At 42.0% G+C, this 20,238-nt stretch overlaps 1 protein-coding gene across 5 annotated transcripts in view; it reads left to right on the top strand.

Annotated features, from left to right (window-relative positions):
• ttll7 (tubulin tyrosine ligase-like family, member 7) overlaps nt 1–20,238 on the top strand; it is a 94,620-nt gene that overhangs the window by 48,654 nt on the left and 25,728 nt on the right. For all 5 annotated transcript variants that reach the window (XM_037768949.1, XM_037768952.1, XM_037768950.1 and 2 more), the window contains exons 11-15: nt 1,839–1,986; nt 3,669–3,742; nt 7,460–7,595; nt 15,158–15,244; nt 19,154–19,403. In XM_037768949.1, the coding sequence (XP_037624877.1) occupies nt 1,839–1,986; nt 3,669–3,742; nt 7,460–7,595; nt 15,158–15,244; nt 19,154–19,403 (695 nt within the window). The remainder of the gene's footprint in view (nt 1–1,838; nt 1,987–3,668; nt 3,743–7,459; nt 7,596–15,157; nt 15,245–19,153; nt 19,404–20,238) is intronic.

The following is a 20,238-nucleotide window of genomic DNA, read 5'->3' as shown; positions in this document are numbered from 1 at the left end:
TTGGCAACCGTGAAAACTCTGGTGTTACTTTGATGCACGGCAGCCTTCATCGTGTTGTGTTTTCAGACTGATGAACCAGTAGTGACATTAGTGTGAATCTAACAGGAGGTTTGAGCTGTGGACAAAAAAAAATCGCTGTGCTTGTAAATGTGTGTGTTGGTGCTGCTGTGGTGGATACAAAGACAGATAATGGCCAAGTAACAAAGCGATGCTTCTACTGTGCACATCCTTTAATCAGACATGCTGTGTGTGTGTGTGTGTGTGTGTGTGTGTGTGTGTGTGATAGGAACAGGATAACAGTTAGTTCTGCTATCTGTATTTCAGAGTCTACATGGTTTAGCCTGCTCTGTATATTTACATAAGCTTACTGTGTTGCTTTTTTCACTTTGCGGGTGTATTTGTTTGCCTGTCTAGGTTACGCATACTGTCATTCTTGTTGTGTAATGTATTTTTTGTATACATAGTGTGTGTGTGTTTGTGTGTGTGTGTGTGTTTGCCGGCATGCTTTTCTGTCCCCTGGCTATAGTGAGCCTGTCCACTGATTGATCATCGTACACCAGACCTCTGGATCTCTGCTCTCTTTTTCTCTTTCTCTCTTTGTGCTTGTCCTCCTCTTACTGCTCTAAATATAGTCTCAACTCTCTAGTCACACACACACACAGACACACACACACACACACACACACACACACACAAACACACATCAATGGATCAATTACATGCAGCACCATAGATCTAGTTTGGCCAAGTGTGGTGCGTTGTGCAGCCATCCCACATAAAAACTCGCTCCCTCCCTCCCGCTTGGCTTCATTCGACACAAACAAATCTCTTATCAGAATGATTTGTTTCATGGCTGATGTTTGTTGTGTTCCCACAGATTAAAAAGGGGAGATTTGATTATTTCATGACAAATAAATCGTAGGAGGCCTTGAAAGGCAGCGGGGAGCTGTTTCCACTGAACAAACTGCTTATGTTCATGCTGGAGTGAATGAAGGCTTTGTTCTACCTCGCTCACTTTTTCCTTATATAGTAATGGCTTTGCTTCCCAAGCGGGAGGGGTTGGTGGTGTGTGGAGGTAGGGTCGGCTCTCAACTCGGCTCACAACCCCAACTGTATCAACGTGGGATCAATTCAGGCCCGGCCGGGCATGGACATTGATAAACCTCAGCCCCCCAACAGCACTCAATATCTAATTTAAAGGGCCAGTGATTGACTAAAATGAATTGCCCTTTTCTCCAGACCGCAATGGCCCACTTGTTCAGAATTAGCTGTCTGGTCCTGTTCATCCTGTGGTTGTCACTTTGTTTGTGTCTCGGCTCTATCTTTATCTCTGTGTTGTTGAGTGTTTTGTGAGGGAATTTTTCTTCTGTATTTTTTTTTTAACTACCACAATAATGTGAAAAGGCAAATTTAGGTCAATCCATCAGTTAGGGATGAGACCTGCATGCTGTCAAACTTCATCATTGTTAACAGCATTCATGGAAACCTTTTTTCTGCAGATATAAATCTGTTTTTAACAGAGAAGTATGTTGTGATAAAGTACATCTTGTGTATTCTGATAGAACAATGAGAGTATGCAGTTACGAAATGGAGACAGGAAAGGCAAAGAGCACTTAAACGCAACAGGATTTCAGTCATAGTGCGTGTCTTTCTCAACAGCAGCTAAAACCTGTGACAGAAAAATAATCAAAGATGCAAAGTATTATTGGAAAACGCCAACCAAAGACGCCCTGTAACACTTGTATTCTTAGATAATGTACTTTAATGTTGCTGTTCTTTTTTCCTTATGTTTTAAATGTGCGTTTTTTTGACTCCGTGCTTGCTCTATGTTGATCCAGAGCCAGTGATAAGAAACGCAACCTGGCCCAGCAAAAGGCAGAAGCTCAGCGACGGCTCTATGGACACGGCTCCATGAAAAAACTCTCGGCTGCTTCCTCGGACTGGGAGAAACAACGTCACACACTGGAGCGCAGGAGAGAAGAGCTGGTAAGGCACAAACTAATTATTAAACTATAGCATTTAGTTTAAAATGTATTATTAAGTACGAAAAAATTTGCTGATCAAGAATGTACCTCACATTTATATAGTTTCACATATTCCCCTCTGCAATCTGCCTAATAAAACCACAATGCTCTCTGCTGGCAACTGACCAACTGCAGTGGAGACTGGAGAGCATCTGGGATGCTAAACACTTGCACAAGTTCGTGCACCTTGACTATGGACAATGGAGTTAAGAGTGAAACTCAATTTCCCCACCCAGACTTTCAAAAACAGCCTGGGAACTAAAACAATGGCTGTGCAGTCATATGTCCTGAGATTTTTTATTTCTTTTAAAGGTCCTAAATGCAAGATTGGGAGCATTTCTATTGCCTCCGCAAGGCTCTCAACATGGCGACAGCTGAGCAAATGTCTCCTAGCTAATGGTGCTAACAGTGAAAACAACAGCAACACTGCTGACAGAGCTATCAGTGTTTACCTGGGGGGGAACCAGAGGGTGGGTGCTACACTTCCGCGACGGCGGTGTTGGTCGGGATGGCGTTATCAGGTGTAACCGCCGTATAACAGCATTGCAGAGTAACTCCGATGAGCTAGCCAGTGGGGCACGCTCATATGCATGAACATGCACTAAAAGCATGCGTGGCCGGCCCAGCTATGTCAACAAAGCACAGAAAAACTCGGATTACAACACACACAGAGGAAGAGAGACTTCATTCTCTGCTCAGGTAGACATTACTCCTCTATATCTTTACATAGCAAATAGTTGTTTGCTGCTGTATTAATGCTCCGGATGTATAGAGCACCTTTAACCTTTGTAGGCCACACCAAAATGAGCACAAACAGTGGCTTGGCTTCAGCAATTCAGGGACAGGAGCTCATCAGAGATGTGTTCAGAGATATCATCAGAGACATTAAGTTAACATGTTAATCTGTTAGTAAAAAACAAAAACTAGAAATTCTTATTTTATAGGACGTGTTCACTTCAGTAAACAACCAAACATTGTATTATGCTCTTTTCTCAGGATTGAATTGAGAAGAAAAATCTGAGCAGAAATTCAGTTTCACTTTCTTCTTTCTCTACGTCAAAAGAGTCAAAGTTTTGTGAGACAAGCATACCATTTAATTAGTTTCTCTTTCAAATGAAGGAGTCGGGGGAGTTTTTCTCATATATATGGGGAAAAGTGGCAGCTACTAGTACTTTACGCCTCCCGCCCCCTTTGATTAGCCTTTTGATAAGCCGCAGCAGTAATCAGTGGGAATAAGGAAAGATGGCGCAGAGGCACTATTTTAAAAAGGGGACTACCTCGTGTTTGAGTGCTGTTATGGCTGAAGTGCCAGACCAGGTTCGGGTCTATTGAAGGCACACATCGCTCAGAGCTCGATGATACTGCAGTGCCTGTAGTGGAGTGAATCCCCCCTCTCTGCTTTACGCTAAATTGGCCACCTGAGCTCCACAATTATACCTTCGTATCAATAAGAGAGTAGATGGAAAAATGCCTCTTAATTATGAGGCATTGTTGGGTGAGACTTCTTTTATCTCATCTTTCTCCCCTCTTGCCTTCTAGTTTTTAAGACTTTATTCTTTCTCTAATCCTAATAGAAGATAAAGGAGGGGGTGGCAGCGACTTTCACCAGAGAGATTTAGTCCTTTTTCCTTTCCTCATTTCTAGAGAGAGCGACTGGCACAGGTCCGCAAGCAGATCACCAGGGAGGAGCATGAAAAGCAACATCTGGGGAACTACAGGTAAGGAAGAGGCAAACAGCCGGGGAGAGGGGGCTCTCCCTCCAGGAGCTCCACCCACTATAGCGGAGCCAGCTCCGCTTACATTTATGGGGTCATCTGCGGAGCGCTACGCTCTCGGGGGAGAATAAATAATGCTGCTGCAGAGACAGCAAACAACAGAACGACCAATGTTTTTAGAGGTGGAAGAATTAAGACTGAGAGAATATGTAAAATGGGAAGGGAGAACGGGAATCAGAGGTGGCGTGTAATGTCGAGGCTCAAATTGTTATTCACAATGTTTTCAGCATTTCGGAAATTCAAATTGGCGTGTATACTTTGCCCGCCTTCTGCACCTCTACTCTCAACTCCAGCTGGGACTCTGGAAGACATAGAGCGTGTCAATTTTTAATAGTCACCTCACAGATGGAGGAGATCCATCTTAAGAGCATGACTCAGCGACAGCGAGTTCTGATTTGCCGCTTACCCCTTCCAAATCCCTCCCTCAGTTTCTCTTCCTGCCTCCGTCTCTGTATCCATCATGTACACACATTTTCTAGATCTTGATTCTCTGACACACATGCCTCCACAATTGGCTCACACACACTTGCCCTTCTTGCTGCTGTCTACCCCGAGTGTAAAGTGACTTCTTGACTCATCACTTGACTGAATGGCTATAGTCAGAATACTGATCCCAGGCTGCATGAAGTGCTGTCACCTCCTTCCTCTTTTCAGACACGCAGCCAGACAGTCAATCAGACAGGCTGAGGTCTGTCTGGAGCACCCCTAATAAAGACCTCTTAGCATTCAAATGGTGTCCCGGCGCAGCGCTGGAGTCTGATTAACACACTGCTTCTCATTAGACGAGTTCGGGTAATGAACTTACTTACATTCAGCTATTACTGTAGATGAAACTTGCATCAGTTACAGACAAGCCAGGACCCTGTGGCATCAGAGAGGGAAACCCAGCTGGCTGATGCTATTGTTGATGTTCATTTAACATCATTTACACAGTTGGAACTGGGAAGCTTTTAGAGACACTGTTGACCAAAACAAAGACAGTTTTAAATGGAATATGAATATTAGTTTTGTCTATATCCCATTCGGGAACACATGCAAGGGAACTAAGCCTCAGCGTGAACATTTTATTTAAAAAATATTGCAGGGTCACCCTCAAATAAAATGTCCATATGTTCAGAGATGGAGGGTGCCAAAAAGAGGGAGCAGTTAACACCCACTATTAAAGTGTTGACCTATTGCTTTCCAGTCATGTGATTTATGTTGCTCATTGAGGATCGACAAGTTCTGGCTCTTTTCATACATTATCATTTAAACTGAGTTTATCCCCATTATGAAGAGACTTTTTTCCATATTTCACAGTGTCTCTCAAGAGGAAGAAGAAAATAATCTGGTCTATATACCTTAAAGGTGGTTAAAAAATATGGCAGTTACAAAATCCCATATAGGATAGTGCCAAGGGAAGGTAATAAAAGTGATTGGTTCATCTCAGGTTTCTCAACATTCAGTAGTTGCTGTAACTAAAGTAATGCATAGAATTGGGTCAACGTCTCAACAATATGGAAATCGTGTACCCCAGCACAGCATCCCTGCATAAGGTTGTTAAATGGCGGATGGGGAGCAGTAAAAGTTTTAATGGTAAAATTGTGCAGTGTTAAACTTTACTTGGCATTGTACTTTCGCTAAAATCTAATACTCAGATGTTGGTATGTGTGAATAGCTTACACCTCGTTTCCACATAGCTCTGTGTACGTACTATACGAGTCAACTGGAAGTTCATTCATTCCTATGGGAACCTCCGCGATCTCCGACGTGTTTGCGCGACTCGTGTCTTTCTGGTCCGTAATTTGCCTCGAGTACGTTGAAAAAGTTGAACTTTAGCGGCAGATAACGGACAGACCGTATGCACTGTGTGTAGGGCTGTCCCGAATACCATTTTTTGGGGCTTCTAAGCTTCGATGAGAAATACTCAAAGGTATTTAACGCTTCGCGGAGCAGTGTAGCGCAGCAGGCTGACATGTTCTTCTGTCTCCATCTCCCCCGTTTCGGTGCCGAGGACAACGCTGCTGCTGTACTACTGCGCACACACGACCTCTACACACAACATACAGCTATATCCGTCTGAGAATAACCAATAATAATTTATGTTGAATATGAATAATGAATAATGTTGTGGGATTATTCCTTATTTCATGGGCTATTTGGGGATTTATACATTATTATTACATACTTATATATAAAAATAAAAAACAAAACAAAAGAAAAAAGCATTCGAATAGTGGTTTCAAGGTGAAAGTTTGATGTAACAAACACGATATGCACTCTATCACACAGTTAGCATGCTACCAATGTTAAAAAAATTATAAATACGCTGTTGAATTTTCACTTGTAACGTTATAAATGTGACTCGTCTAGACTGGACGGCGAAAAACAAACCGTAACTCATAGATATAAAAACAGTGTTTTATATCTATGTAGTAATATCTCTTCCATATCTATCCATGCTGTTGTATTTCTATCTATCTGTAAAGAGATGCATTTCCTTGCGTTGAACAGTAGGGGCGTAATCCTTATACTTAACGGATTTACGGACACAAACAAAACTGTGTGGGAACGAGGTGTTAGTAGTTATGGCTTAGTAATCAATATTTAGAAGATGGTAGAAAAATGTCACACTGTTGCATAAACATTACATCCAACTTTATATCTTTGTGTATAAGAAAAAGGAGGTCTGTACTTTAACTCCCTTTCACTTTAACGCTCTGTTGATTCAAAAGGCTAACTCAGGAGAAGTCTGGCTCTAAATGTGTCTGTAAGAGACGCCAAACTATTTCCCTGCTTTTACACTCCACGCTGGCCGGTGCTTATTAAAACACTGTCATTGTTTTGATTTGATGGCTAAAGCGATGACACGAGGGGAGTTTGGAGATGTATTATGAGGATAACCAGGCAGAGGTTTATACGTTTTCCTAATCCCTTTAAGGCCTAAGATAAACACAGAGCACTGTTAAAACTAAGCAGAACTATGCAGAAGGTGTGAACAGGCACATCTCAGTGAGGGTGGGTGTGTGTGTGTGAAGCAGTTGTGTGTTAATGCATTACTTCATGTGAAAAGACTGAAGTTTGTACAGTTTCTTGACTCAAGGTCTCCATTAATACTTCTTCACCTTTCTTTTTGTCTCTCCATCATTTCACACCTCTCATTGAAATGCTTATAATTCTCCCCGCCTGTGTTTCTCCTCCTGCTTGCTCTCCTTTCTGTCCATCTACCACTCTCCCCCCGCTGTGCCTCGACCTCTCTGCGCCTCACTCCATCCACTCCTCCCTCTTCCTTCATCAATCTCTCCCTCTCCCAATCTTTGTATTCCTTTTCTTCATCTTTCTATCTCTTTAACAACCCTCTTCCTCCACTCTTTTCTTACCCTTCTTTTTTTCTGTCTTTTATCCGTCACGGCTGCCTCCCTCCCCATTCTGTCACCGCTCCTGCTCTCACCTCATATCCCTCTTTTGCTGAACCCCAATCCCCCTCTTCTCTTTCTTTCTCTCCACTCCCACCCTCTCCTTTGTGAACCCAACCTCTGTTTTCTCTTCTTCATCATTTCTCCTCTCACCTCTCTCATCCCCTTTTCTCCCCGCCCTGGTGACCCTCCTCCTTTTGCCTTTTCTTACTCCACTCCTCCCTCGCTCTCCTTGCTTTTCTCTCTGTGTCTCTGCGGCCTACAGACGTATTTACCCCCCAGACGACAAGCTGCTGTTGGAGAAGTATGAAAGCCTGCTCTCGGCCGCCTTTCAGACCTTCCTCGCCGGGCGAGCTGCCTCACTTCAAAAGGAAATGAATAATCCTCTGAAACGAATGAAGGCACGTACGTCAGTGGCAGAGACTGTCAGGCACACACACACATCATAGAAACCTGCAGAAACCCACACACAAACATATATACACACAATATGCAGACACTTGTGGACAAGCACACGCCAAAGAAAAGAAACACACACGCTTTTTCTATTAAGATTCTGCCCACAGAGACAAGAAAGGATGCGCAAATAATGCGGAAAGTGTGCCGCAGTCCTTCAGATTTGTTAGAACGTCTGACAGAGCGTCCTTCTTCTCTATCGGCCTCGCTTTCCCACTGTCATTCACTCCGTCTCTCCACAAATATTTATTGTGCTGTGCACATGAGCTTTTAAAAGCAAATCAAATCCCACACAACAATGTCATTTTTGTTTCTTTACCGTTAGACACTCTCTTCAGCTTCCCCTTGTCCTCTCTCTGAAGCTTCCTGTCAAAGTTAGTTGTGAAAAGACTTCAAAGTTGCTGATTACAGTTGCTGCCCACGTATTTATGTGTACTTTCCTACAGGTTGATTACTTATTCATTGAGATTCAGGGATACACATTTGAACATATACATAATGAATGCATGCACACACGAACTTGAATGACCATGCACATGTTTGTATGCATTTTAATGCCAATGGCTCTCTGGCACCAGGAGGAATGCAGCTTCAGCTTAACATTGAAGTTAAAGATACAGAAGAGAGAGAGGTTGATTTCCATAGCACACAACTTTACCGGAGAGAGGGGGAATAGAGAGGAATGTGAAGTGCTTAAAGGACTAGTGTGTAACAATTAGGAGGATCTATTGGCAGAAATGGAATATAATATTAATAATTATGTTTTCTTTAGTGTATAATCACCTGAAAGTAAGAATTGTTTTTTTTTCTCGTTAACTTAGAGTGAGACGTTTATATCTACATAGGGAGCGGGTCCTCTCCATTGAGTCCGCCACGTTTCAACAGTAGCCCAGAACGGATAAACCAAACTCTGTTAACTTTTCCTGCTCGGGCCGGAGTCGATAACGTTACTAGCTTCCGTCGCCGCCGCTCTCTCTCTCTCGCTTCCCCACTCACTTCACACATAAACACACACTCTACGCACTGACACTGCTTCAAATGGTTCTAGATAAGACCATTCACGTTTTTGCGTCGGCCCCCGTAGCTCATCAACACGCTTGGCACACGGGAGAGGCTTCAGTTGGTTGCAATCTCCTCACCTCACCGCTAGACACCGCCAGATCCTACACACTAGACCTTTAAATGGTGACGGGAGAAGGATGAGAATAATAATCCTAAAGTATAAAGATGGTGAGATGCTGATAGAGATAGTCGCTTTGTCACTTTTGCTTTTGTAAAATACTTTTTGTGACAGACTTCTAATGAACACACTTTATGAATCAGGATGATTTGAGTCAAGTATCAAAAAACAAGCAACAGAAAGAGGCAATTATTCAGTTTTCAATCCTGGATGTATTCACAAAGAACAAATCAATTAAACAAAGGCACAGAGGAAGGCTTTGTGGGATATTAAACACATAGAGGGAAGACGCATCGATGAGTAGGACAAAAAAAAAACATACAGCTATTGGCAACTGAATAATAATAATAGTGAATACTGAATGTGGATATTTTTGACAGTAGTATTGACGTTACAAATTTATATCAAAGCACTGGGAGGAGATGTCATATGCAACTATTGCAGCTTTTGTAGAAACAATCCTACCTCAACAGCCTGTAGCCCCGAACAGTTTGTTTCTCAGAAAGTTATTGTGTGTCCTTTCAAGAGGGGAATCTTGGCAGAGAGTTTTTATAGAGATGTCAATCAAAGTTCAGGCGGAGTCGTACAGCAAGCCGAGGTAAGTTTAATTTAGTCAACACAAAGAGATGTGGCTCTCGTTCAAAGTAGGAAGGGAGAGAGATTATAGGAACAAAGTGTGAGATACTAATCTTGGAAATTTATGGTAGAGAAAGGATGTTGCTGAATTTGAATATGCTATTCAGCAGACCAAGGAAGAATAAAACATGATTTGAGGTACTTTTCTTGACAGACTTTAAGTGGGTTTGTTTGTGCTCCTCAGCTTTGCTTTTGTGTAGTCGTTGTCGTTGACAGCAGCACACTGACGGTAGAAACACAGAGTTTAGCTGATTCATAGCCTACATGATTTGTACTTAGTTTGAGTGCTGTTGTTGCCAATTCCAACTGATTAGACTGGGAATAGTTTTCAGGTCATTAAATTTGCGTTGTCAGTTGCTATGAGCACCATAGATGCTGATACTATGTTTTCCTGCTTCAGCCTCCCAACGGTCAGAAGGAACAGGGGAGACACCGCAGCCCCGGTCGGAGACGATAACGTTACTCGCTCCGGAGCACAGTCTATTCACTCAGCAGCAGGAAACGACACAGGAAACCTCTGTTGGTCTGGAGGAGCTGCAGCATTTATTTCTGCACAAACGTCCACTGTACATTCACTAGATATTATCAGAGCTAAACTAACTCTTCAGCAGTGTGTAGTGTGCGTGCATGCACGTGAAAGGTGGAGCGAGAGAGCGAGTGAGAACGAGCGCGGTGTGTGAGTGAAGGCAAGCAGGCAGGCAGAGGAGCAGAGACTCCGGCCCTGGAGACCGAAGCTACGGTCTCCCCTGTGTCTTCTGACCGCGGTCGGGAGGCCGAAGCAGAAAGAGCCAACACTGTTTTGCAAGACGGGCTTCACTAGATATGACTTTGCGGTTTTGGTGCTTCCGTGTAGTTTGTGTTGGAACAGCGTAGCCACACGCGAGCGCGCATGGGACACCGACCCGCAATGATTTATATAAGAAGTTACAAACAGTACCTTTGAGCCAAAACACAATGTTTTCCATAAACCCAACGAAGTGGTTTTGTTGCCTAAACCTAAAGAAGTTGTTTCGCTTGTGTTCAAAACGTAATGTTTCATGCAGTGTTGCTTTGAAGTTTCACTTTCACTTTTACAACGTAGTAGGCATAGTAGGCCCCTAATGACCCACATGTACGGTGCGTATAGCGACCAATAATGCACATTTAATGGCTTGATAACAGTCGAATCGGGTGCCAATTCAAGTTGCCTTTTCAAGTAACAGTAGTTGTTTTGCTTTTATCATTTAACTGCTCATAAAGCAAAGCTTCTTCTAATGTTAGCATTAGCGTCAAGCATTTACCTAATACCAGTCATTGCTAATCTTTACCTAAATATAACCGCTTTAAACTTTGTAGCCAAATCTACCTATCTTACCTAAACATAACAATTAGCCTTATGATCTTATGATAAACCAAAGCCTTTAATTTTGTGCACCAGTCACAGTGCTTTGGACTATAACCTTGGTGGGATCCGTAAGTCATCATCTTACGTGCATTTCCTGTTTGGCCAGTTTTTCCTGTTGCAAGGGGCCAGAGGTCATGTGCCAGCGCAACATCAACATATCAGTCAAGTCTGACAGACATTGTACCCACAAGACTAGTGTTTGCTGCCTTTGTGGGCTTCTCAGGACCATGAATTGTCACACTATCAAAGAAAAGAAAATGTGTGTTGTTATCCAATTGATAACATGCACTGCAGAGCCTGGCTTCATTGCTGTGAGACAGACAACAGACCCGCGGGTTACACTAGTTTCTACAGGGTTTGCATCACCCTTCTCCCAACTTCCACTACAGTTAGTTTGACAGGTATGCATCAAATTGTTAGTACTGTTGTTAGCTATCTATGTTTCCCCGCCCTCTCAGATGATGTATTCCCATTCTTTCATTTTCCTCACATGGATACTGAAAATAAAAATTAAAAATGCAGGTGCATGCTCAGCTGGCCTGTAGCGTTCTGCCAATATAATAAAATAGCATAAGTACACAAACTGCAAGTATTTTGTTGGAGCACTTCACAGTGCAGAACCCATCAAAGTGGTCTGCAAGCTCTATTAAGCAGAAGGATATAAAGAATCTGTAAGGGGTCAGGTAGTAGTCTGGTTTCAAAAGAGTAGATAGCTTTAAATTGATTTTCAGCTGGATTTTATGTTATCGTGAATCTAGAAGCTCAGTGTCCTGCTGTAAGAAGACACTGTTTAGTACAGTGTGCGGTTGACAGGGTACTAAAATAGGAAGAAAACACAAGCTGCACATGAGCTGCTGATTCATTTGCACATCAGGCAGATTTAAAAACACATCATTTATGCGAAGCACCTGAAACCAGGACCAACCAGTGTCATTCAGTGCACTGCATTTTAACCTGCAGTTCCAGTCAAACCAGCGCCACCTACAGTCAAAAATAAAAAACAACAACACCATCTATAAGCGACCAAAGTAATAGCTCCTGCTCTTCTAACACATGCCACCTACGTACATGCAATGAGTCAGACTGTTCTGATACACCGTCCGTGGCTATACCTACGAAAAGTAATGCACTGTAAATTGTATATATCCCACAAAATAATTTTGTGTTTAATCCACGTTATCGTGAATCAGGAAGTATAAAGAGCGAAAAACGCCACGTAGGGAGGAGGTCGGGTCGGATGGGTGGGTCAAAAAACAACCGACTTTTGCCTAGGAGACCATGTGTTCGTACTTCGTGTGAAACCAGAAGTCAACGTTGATTTATTTGTCACACAACGTCCGTACTTATGTTACGCCACTTCCGGAGTTATTCTAACCCAAACTATGATCTTTCCTAAACCCAACTAAGTAGTTTTGTTGCCTAAACCTAACCAAGTTGATCTTTTCCTAAACCTAAGTAAGTAGTTTCGTTGCCTAAACCTAAACAAGTTGTTTCCTGTGAAGATGGAAGTTTATTTTGAGAAGACTTCGTTCGTAGGGAAATGCACAAAAAATGAGGAATAACTTTTCGTAAGATATCATACGAACCTTTGTATGAGGATAAACTGAATGAGTGTAGGAACTGCATTTTTTTTTTAATAGCAGCTGTTTGTTACGTAAGAATCTTTGATAAATTACAAGATATTTTCTGCTCAACAGTGAGAGAGGTTTGTAGAACTGTCTGTCCTCCTTTTGTTTTGTGTTTTTTTGTCTAAAGCCCAGTTGTACCTACAGAAGTTTTTCTTCTGGCTCAGGGGTATGTGTTTTTTTTGTACAATGGAGGAAGTAAATCCCTAACCACAGAAATGGACGAGACAGCGTCATCTGCCCAACGGCCAAGAAATATGAAGTCAGAGAATGTCACGGTAGAAGCTGCCAGCAATGGAAATACATTATTGCTTTTTCAACAAAAATGGATAAAAATACAAAAGCTTGCTGGACAGGATTTGGTCCTCCAGTGCCAAAGAAGTACTTTGTTTGGACAGTATAGTTTATGAGCTGACTACAGAGATGGTTGGTGATAGCAAAGTACTGTAACAGACAGCTACATATTATGTGGGCTGACACAAAGAGGCTATAAAATACCTTCATTTGTAAAGTGTTCATTAGAAATTATAATTTAAGAAAGTTGGGAAATACTCAGTGACAGGCAGTGATTGCTAAATAAGAGCTCTCTCCGATCTATGGAGCAGCATCATTTGATGTAGACTCACTGTGTTATAAACACTTAAAGAAAGTATGTAGCTTTCTGTTAATCTGTAATTTCTTTATATGCGTCAAGTTCTGTTTTCTTCCATGTTGTAAAACATGTCAAAAACATCCATGTAATCTGCTTTGGTGCAATTTAACAAGGTAATGGGCCTCCAGTAGGGATGTTAATAATCAACCGTTTAACCGTTAACCGACATTAAGCATTTTAACCGATTAACGCTATCGGTTAAACGGTTAAAAGAAATGTTAATAATTAATTAAAAAGCTGAGAAAAGCATCATTTAGAAAAAAAGGTAGAAGCTCATAAAAATGCTAAATGTCTCAGCCCCTGGATGTGTACTTTAAGACTTCCAGACATGAATCCGTACACATATGTATACGCACACACATGTTCATGCAGAAACACACCAACACAGAGAGCCAGGGGCACAGTGACCTTTTCACAGACCCCAGCAAGCAGCTTGATGTCTAATCTGAGAGAAAACAATCACTTTTCAACTGTATTTGAGCGTCAACTGGGAGCTTTTTATGTCCCGAGCCGTGAAGCAACATTAATCACCTCTTCTTGCATTTCAGCTACGGCCAAATGGCCAAAGCCCCAGCATACTGGCGAGGGCCATGACGCTGCCTTTTCCAAATTCAGCCTCTATGAGCGCTGCCAAATAGCAATGCATGTTCCAGCCAGGGCCTTTTATTCTAACCCCCAGATAAGGTGCATACAGTATGCCAGTGAAGTCAAACCTTTTCATCCCTCAACCTTTTTTTAATAATTGAAGTTTCTTATTTTCTCACTCCTCATTTTGAATTCAAAGTAATTAGAGATGTGAAACATATAAAGAATTTTAATTATTCCTTGTCACTAGCTGCGTTATCATTCATGTATTTTCATATGCATTTTGAAGCATCACATTAGAAGAGCTGTATGAAAACTAGGGGTCTTTGCGATAGACCGGTGTTGACGTGATATTTTATATATTGGTATCATGTCTATAATACACATATGATAATATAGTGTAAATAATCCAGCACCTCTTACATTGCGCTTTTGTACAGTTATGGTTACAGACTCTCTCTCCACCTCCTTACACTTGTATTTTGAGTGTTATTCATTTGTCAAAAAAAAAAAAAAAACACAAACAAAGTTAAAGATGAATTTGACTGATAGCATTGTCATTATCATTTTAAAATTTTCTATAGGTATTGCGATAATATCGTTATTGTGAAGTCTATTGGCCACGATAATCGTCTAGTAAAAATCTGATATTGTGACTGCTCTAATGGAAATGGCAAAATTTGATAAAACCTCCTCAATTGCAAAAAAAAAGTTTTACGCTTGCTTGAGGTAGTTTTTGCCTTTCATATCAAAAAAGAGTTGATGCGCTAAAAATAAATAAATAACACCTCTCCTGAATAAATTCTGACGTAGCGAACATTTAACTGGCATGATTGAACAGCTGTTTCCACTGTCGGCGTCTTCACGGATATTCCCATAACGTGCAAATGCTTGTCTTCACCTCTGGACCATGGATGTATATAAAGAGAACTGAATACAGCGTTGGAGGCGGGCTCCCGTTCATTCCTATGAAAGTTGCTGAATGGCGCATTAAGCAAAAAAAGCTTGACTTACAAGTATAAAATAACCCGGATTTTGGCGATCTAGCCAATCTCATAGATGTTTATATGGCCATGAGCTGTCTTGTTTTGTTTCCGGTTTGCAACCTCTTCTTTTTCTTCTACTCTGTATACTGGCGAAAATTACAGCCATGCGTAGCCTATAGCGTCAACTTCTAACCGAACTACGATGCAGCCGAGTTTATTCACCCCAAACCAGTTGACGGAAACACGCTTAATTCGCATTTCTTTTTTTTGCGACATTTCAAAAGTTTGCTTAAAAGTCGGTTGACAATTGAATGGAAACACGGCTAGTGTATCATCAAGATTTAACTACCCTGCTAGACCCTGCTGATGTTTGATACTGTATGTTCTTCTTGCAACATAAATCATCACCTTTGGCATATTCTCATCTACCTTATGTTTTCGGTATACGTTGGCGTGTAGGAGGAGGACATCTTGGATCTGCTGGAGCAATGTGAACTGGACGACGAGAAGCTGATGGGCAAATCCTCCAGGCAGCGAGGACCTAAGGTGGGTGAGAGTGAGTGAGAGAGAGAGTTAGGGAGACACAGACACCGAGAGAGAGGAGGGAGAATAAGGGCCACTTGCCTCAAGGGAACTAAGAAAAAAGTGCAAAGTAGAGTGTCAGAGAGAGAGAAAGAGAGAGAGGGACGGGGTAGGCAGGTAGGCAGATGCCTGGAGCTAACGCCCACAGAAAGCATACAGGACGTGATTCAGAAAAATAAAGAGGGGGGTAGCGGGTTAGACGAGAAAGAAAAGAATCAAAAAAAGGCCCAAAGAAAAGACCCAACTCCCCTAGGGGACAGCTGTCAGGCTGTCTCTCTCGCTCTCAACATGCTATCTTTCTTTCTGTCTATCTCCCTCTCTTTCTCTCTCTCCCTCTGTCACATACACCTATACGCCCCCTCGATTTTCCACGACAGCACATTACTCCCTCCATCACCTTGCTTCCATCCCCTCCCCTCACCTCTCCATCCCTATTCTCTCCCTCTGCACATCTACATCCATCCCTCACTCACTTGAGGGCTAAATTGGCTGGAACACTCAAAGAGTGTGTTAGGGACTCGACAGGGCAGTTCAGCGCTGCATTAGAGAGGCCTTAGCTGGAATGAGGACTTGTTCAGACACAATCACTGTTGTCCAAATTAATTTGGACCCCGTCAGTTCCGATGTTGCCGAGAGTGTGCTGAGAGAGACGTTGAGAGCAGGAGGGGGGGGGGGGAGAAAGAGCTGTGACGGATAGATTCACTCCTTGGGGTGTAGCGCTCGCAAGCCATCTGGTGAAACTGAACCAACGAGTGTGCGAAAGCTAGAAGAGAGGAGTGAGGCGAAGGGATTAGAGGCAGGATTTTGAGGGAAGGAAGGGCCGCTAAGGTTTGTTATCGCTGAAGAAATGTTCAGACGCAGAGGACGAGTGGTAGAGAGCAAGGAAGGGAAATGGTGAAAGGAGGGAGAGTGCCTCAAGTTCTCCTCTTATTTAGTGGTTTCTTTTACAGTCTTTTTGACTTTGCAATTATGATATGCACCTTATCACATTTGTTCCTCGTGGTGTCCTCAGCTCACCATTTAGCTTGATTTTACCCAATCACTCTCACTCCGTCATCCAACGTTTATTTCTCTCTCTCTCCTCATCTGTTCAGTGTCTGGCCTTCTCTCTTTGTCTTGTGTTTATCCAATGTCTACTCCTGTCTGATCTCCACCCATATGTTCAGTGTCCTTTTCTCTCTCTCCGTGCTCATTTCCGTTCGTCTCCCCGTCTATTCAATGCCTCCTCTCGGTTTCTCTCCACTCCCATACTCAAGATTCACCTTGTCCTCCTCTTTATTTCTCTCCCCATCAATCTGATGTTCCCATCTTCCCTTTTATTCTCCTCTCATGTATTTAATCTCTCTCTGTCTCTATCCTCCTCTATCACTCACCCACACAGCTACCCGGCGGTGACTGTGTAAGCCCTGTGATCACTTCCTGCCCATTAATTTGGGTGGCCTGACAGCGCTGCCCGAGCTAACCGTTGAATAACAGATGTATAAATGCTTTATTAATGCTATCAGTGTGTCGCCTTCCAGGATGTGAAACAGACAAGACTCAACTTAATGAACTCCTAACTAAAAAAAATGTTTTTTTCAGGATGAAGCAGATCATGATTTCACGTGTGCAGAAGTCAGACACTTGCGCTTAGCTGAGATTAAAAGTTTTGCTCATCATTGAAATTACTTAAAGACATGATGCAACCAGAGTTTCAGAATTAAAGGGATAGTTTGGGTGTTTTGAAGAAGGGTTGTATGAGGTACTTATTCATAGTCAGTGTATTGCTTACGTTAGATGACTGTCGGCACACACCCAATTTGGAGAAGCACACAGGAGTTACGGAAGCAAAGCAATGTACTGCTTTACACGGGACCAGCAGCAAAACATATTTAAGACACCTAAAAGAAAGGGACACGTAAAAATATCAATACCAGTTTAAGTGTAAACTATACTTAGAATATTTTCACCGCCTTACCTTACCGTCACCCAGACCTTTCTGAACAGGAAATTAAGCTGTTGTATCCATCTAAGCTTTCGCCAAACCACCAGACTCAATTGAAAAAACCTGTAATTTTGTTAGTTCGGATTCACCAAAGTCACACAATAACACAAACAAACTATCGAGGCAGCGGTAGACCATCAACCCTGTGTTCTACAAGGTAAAATTACTCTTTTTGTCCAATGGAGTCTGGTTGCTTTGGCGAGTGCATAGATAACGGCTTCAGTTCCCTGTCAGAAACATAGAGTGTATAACCGTCTGACAGCAAGAAAAAGTGGTTAAAATATTCTAAATATAGCGAAGACTTAGACTGATATTGATTTTTTTAGGTGAGCTTTTCTTTTAGGTGTCTAAAATATGTTTTGCTGTAGGCCCCGTCCAAAGCTCCATTTAGAAAAACTAATTAGTAATAAGTAATTTTACCTTGCAGAACTCAGGGGTTGATGGTCTACCGCTGCCTCAATAGTTTATTCGTGTTATTGTGTGACTTTGGTGAATCCAAACTAACAAAGTTACAGGTTTTTTCAATGGAGTCTGGTGGCCTTGACGAGAGCTTAGATGGATACAACAGCTTCATTTCCCCATCAAAAAGGGCTGTCTGACGGCAAGGTAAAGCAGTGAAAATATTCTAAATATAGTGCACACTTAAACTGATAGTGATCTTGTTATGTGGGCCTTTCTTTTGGGTGGCTAAAATACGTTTTGGTGCCGACCCCGTCCGCAGCAGTACATTGCTTTAGTATTAATGTCTGCTTCTCAAAGCTGGGGGCGTGTCGACCGTCATCTACTGTAGGTAATACACTGAATATGGATAAGTACCTCATACAACCCCACTTCAAAACACCCAAACTATCCCTTTAAAACATCACACTTACATTTTCTTGTACCATTTACACAGACTGTCAGACATGTTAAACAAAATGTAATATTTAAAGAAACTTTGAAACTTATACTTTGAATTGAACTTCTACATCTCATCCAATCAGGTCAAATTTGTTCAAGGTACGAAGCCACTCGTGTTCCTGTTCATAGTTAGGGCCAGGCTTATAAAGGAGTGCAAGTGTAATTGTGCATCTGTGCATAATGAGCCTGCAAGCAAACATACACTCGTGTGGGCACGTGGGCTCGCCGTGTCACCACCAGGTCTCCCAGTGACAGATGGTAATGGGCTGAGGGTGAGGAGAGGCTGACGGAGGTTGACAACACCTCAATGTCTTTATGTTCAAGTGTGTGTGTTTGTTTACTCTTGTACTTATGTCCTTGTGAGAGGCTGTTAGAGTTTAGACTTCGGAAGGAAGTAATTTGTCCAAAATGAGGTAATTTTGGAGGGTGTAGGGCTAAGGAAGTGAATGCAGTCACATACGGATAAAAGTAGAAGGACTTTTATGTGTGTGTGTGTGTGTGTGTGTGTGTGAGTGTGTGTGAGGTAGAGAAAGATCAGTATTATGTCTGTTTCATCTGTGTATGTGTCCAGAAATTAATCTACTACTGTATATCAATTTATGTGTACATCTTATGCATATGTGTATTTGCATCCTCTCTTGGTGTGAGCTACAGAGTCATTTTAAACTAGATTATTTTAGAAGCATGCAAGATTTTAAAAACAGGATTAAGGACTATTTGAACACTGAATGTACTTGTCCTGTTACTGAACGACACTGCTGACTCATTGGTTGATGCAATTTGCAGTTACTTGTCTCTTTTTATGTGAAATTTCTTATGTTGTTTTTTTTAAGTTTTTGCTGTTTTGATTTGTGCTTTTATTTGTGAAACTTTTATGCTTCCGTCTTGGCCAGGACTCCCTTTGGAAAAGAGATTTTAAACCTCAATGGGACTATCCTGGAAAAAATAAAGGTTAAATTAAAAATAAAATCTGTGTTTGTCCCTGCCAGCCCATGACCACCATGCCAGAATGCAGCCAGACACCAAGACGTCAACGACCGGACTACCTGGCTGACTTCACCAGTGGCAGCAGCGCCGATAACTCCTGTTCCTCCTCAGACGAAGAAGAAGAGGATGAGAGGAGGAATGCAGGAGGAGGAGGAGGAGGAGGAGGAGGAGAAGGAAGAGGCGCAGAGAAGAGGGAGAAGAAAGTTTCCTACGACCTTGGGGACCGGGAGAAGAACTTGGCTGAGCGCTCAGGTAAAGCGGCAGGACATATAAAAGTGTCTAGGAATGTCTTCATTTGTAAGCCAGAGTGTGGGGGTTTGACAGGGACTTTGTTTCCTACAATCTTTCTCTCTTGCTTTGTTTGCTTTCTTGTTTACTCTTTTTTTTGTTTTGCTTGCTTTCTCCTCATTTTGCTTGTTCTCTCTTCCTTCTGCCCTGTCTGTTGATTTCTTTCTTTTTTAGATGGAACCTTCCATCTGATTACAATGGTTACCTTAATTGCTAAAACAAACTTGTTTTTTTCAGATGTGTAAATGTGCACACCTACACACGTTTTTAAGAGTTCTGTTTTAGCATTTGTGCCTCCATTTCCATCTTATCTGACTATGACGGAGAACGATGTGCAGACAGGAGAGATAGCGAGCATGAATGTATATATAATGATGCAATAAGGAAATTGGAATTGATCCTGTAATGCTACAATCACATGACGTTACATTCCATCCTGGTTCCACGTTTATAAAGTTTGAAAAATATTCATAGTTGTACAGGACACATTTCCATATACGTGCACATGCACACACACTTTTTTAAAATACAAATGCTGAGAGTTTTTGCTTTGATCAGTGCCTACAGTGCTCACACGCACGCACACACTCTCCAGCAGCAACACTGGCAGTGGTTGAGGAAGTATTCAGATCCTTTACTTAAGTAAAAGTACTAATACCACCATGTAAAAATACTCTGCAACAAGTAAAAGGCTTGCATTCAAAATGATACTTAATTAAAAGTACAAAAGTATTAGCATCAAAATGTACTTGAACGTTATGTAGAATGGCCCATCTCAGAATAATGTATATAATGTCAC

The sequence above is a fragment of the Sebastes umbrosus genome, chromosome 5, assembly GCF_015220745.1.
Source record: "Sebastes umbrosus isolate fSebUmb1 chromosome 5, fSebUmb1.pri, whole genome shotgun sequence".
Taxonomy (NCBI): domain Eukaryota; kingdom Metazoa; phylum Chordata; class Actinopteri; order Perciformes; family Sebastidae; genus Sebastes; species Sebastes umbrosus.
This window is presented reverse-complemented; position numbering and strand designations above follow the sequence as displayed.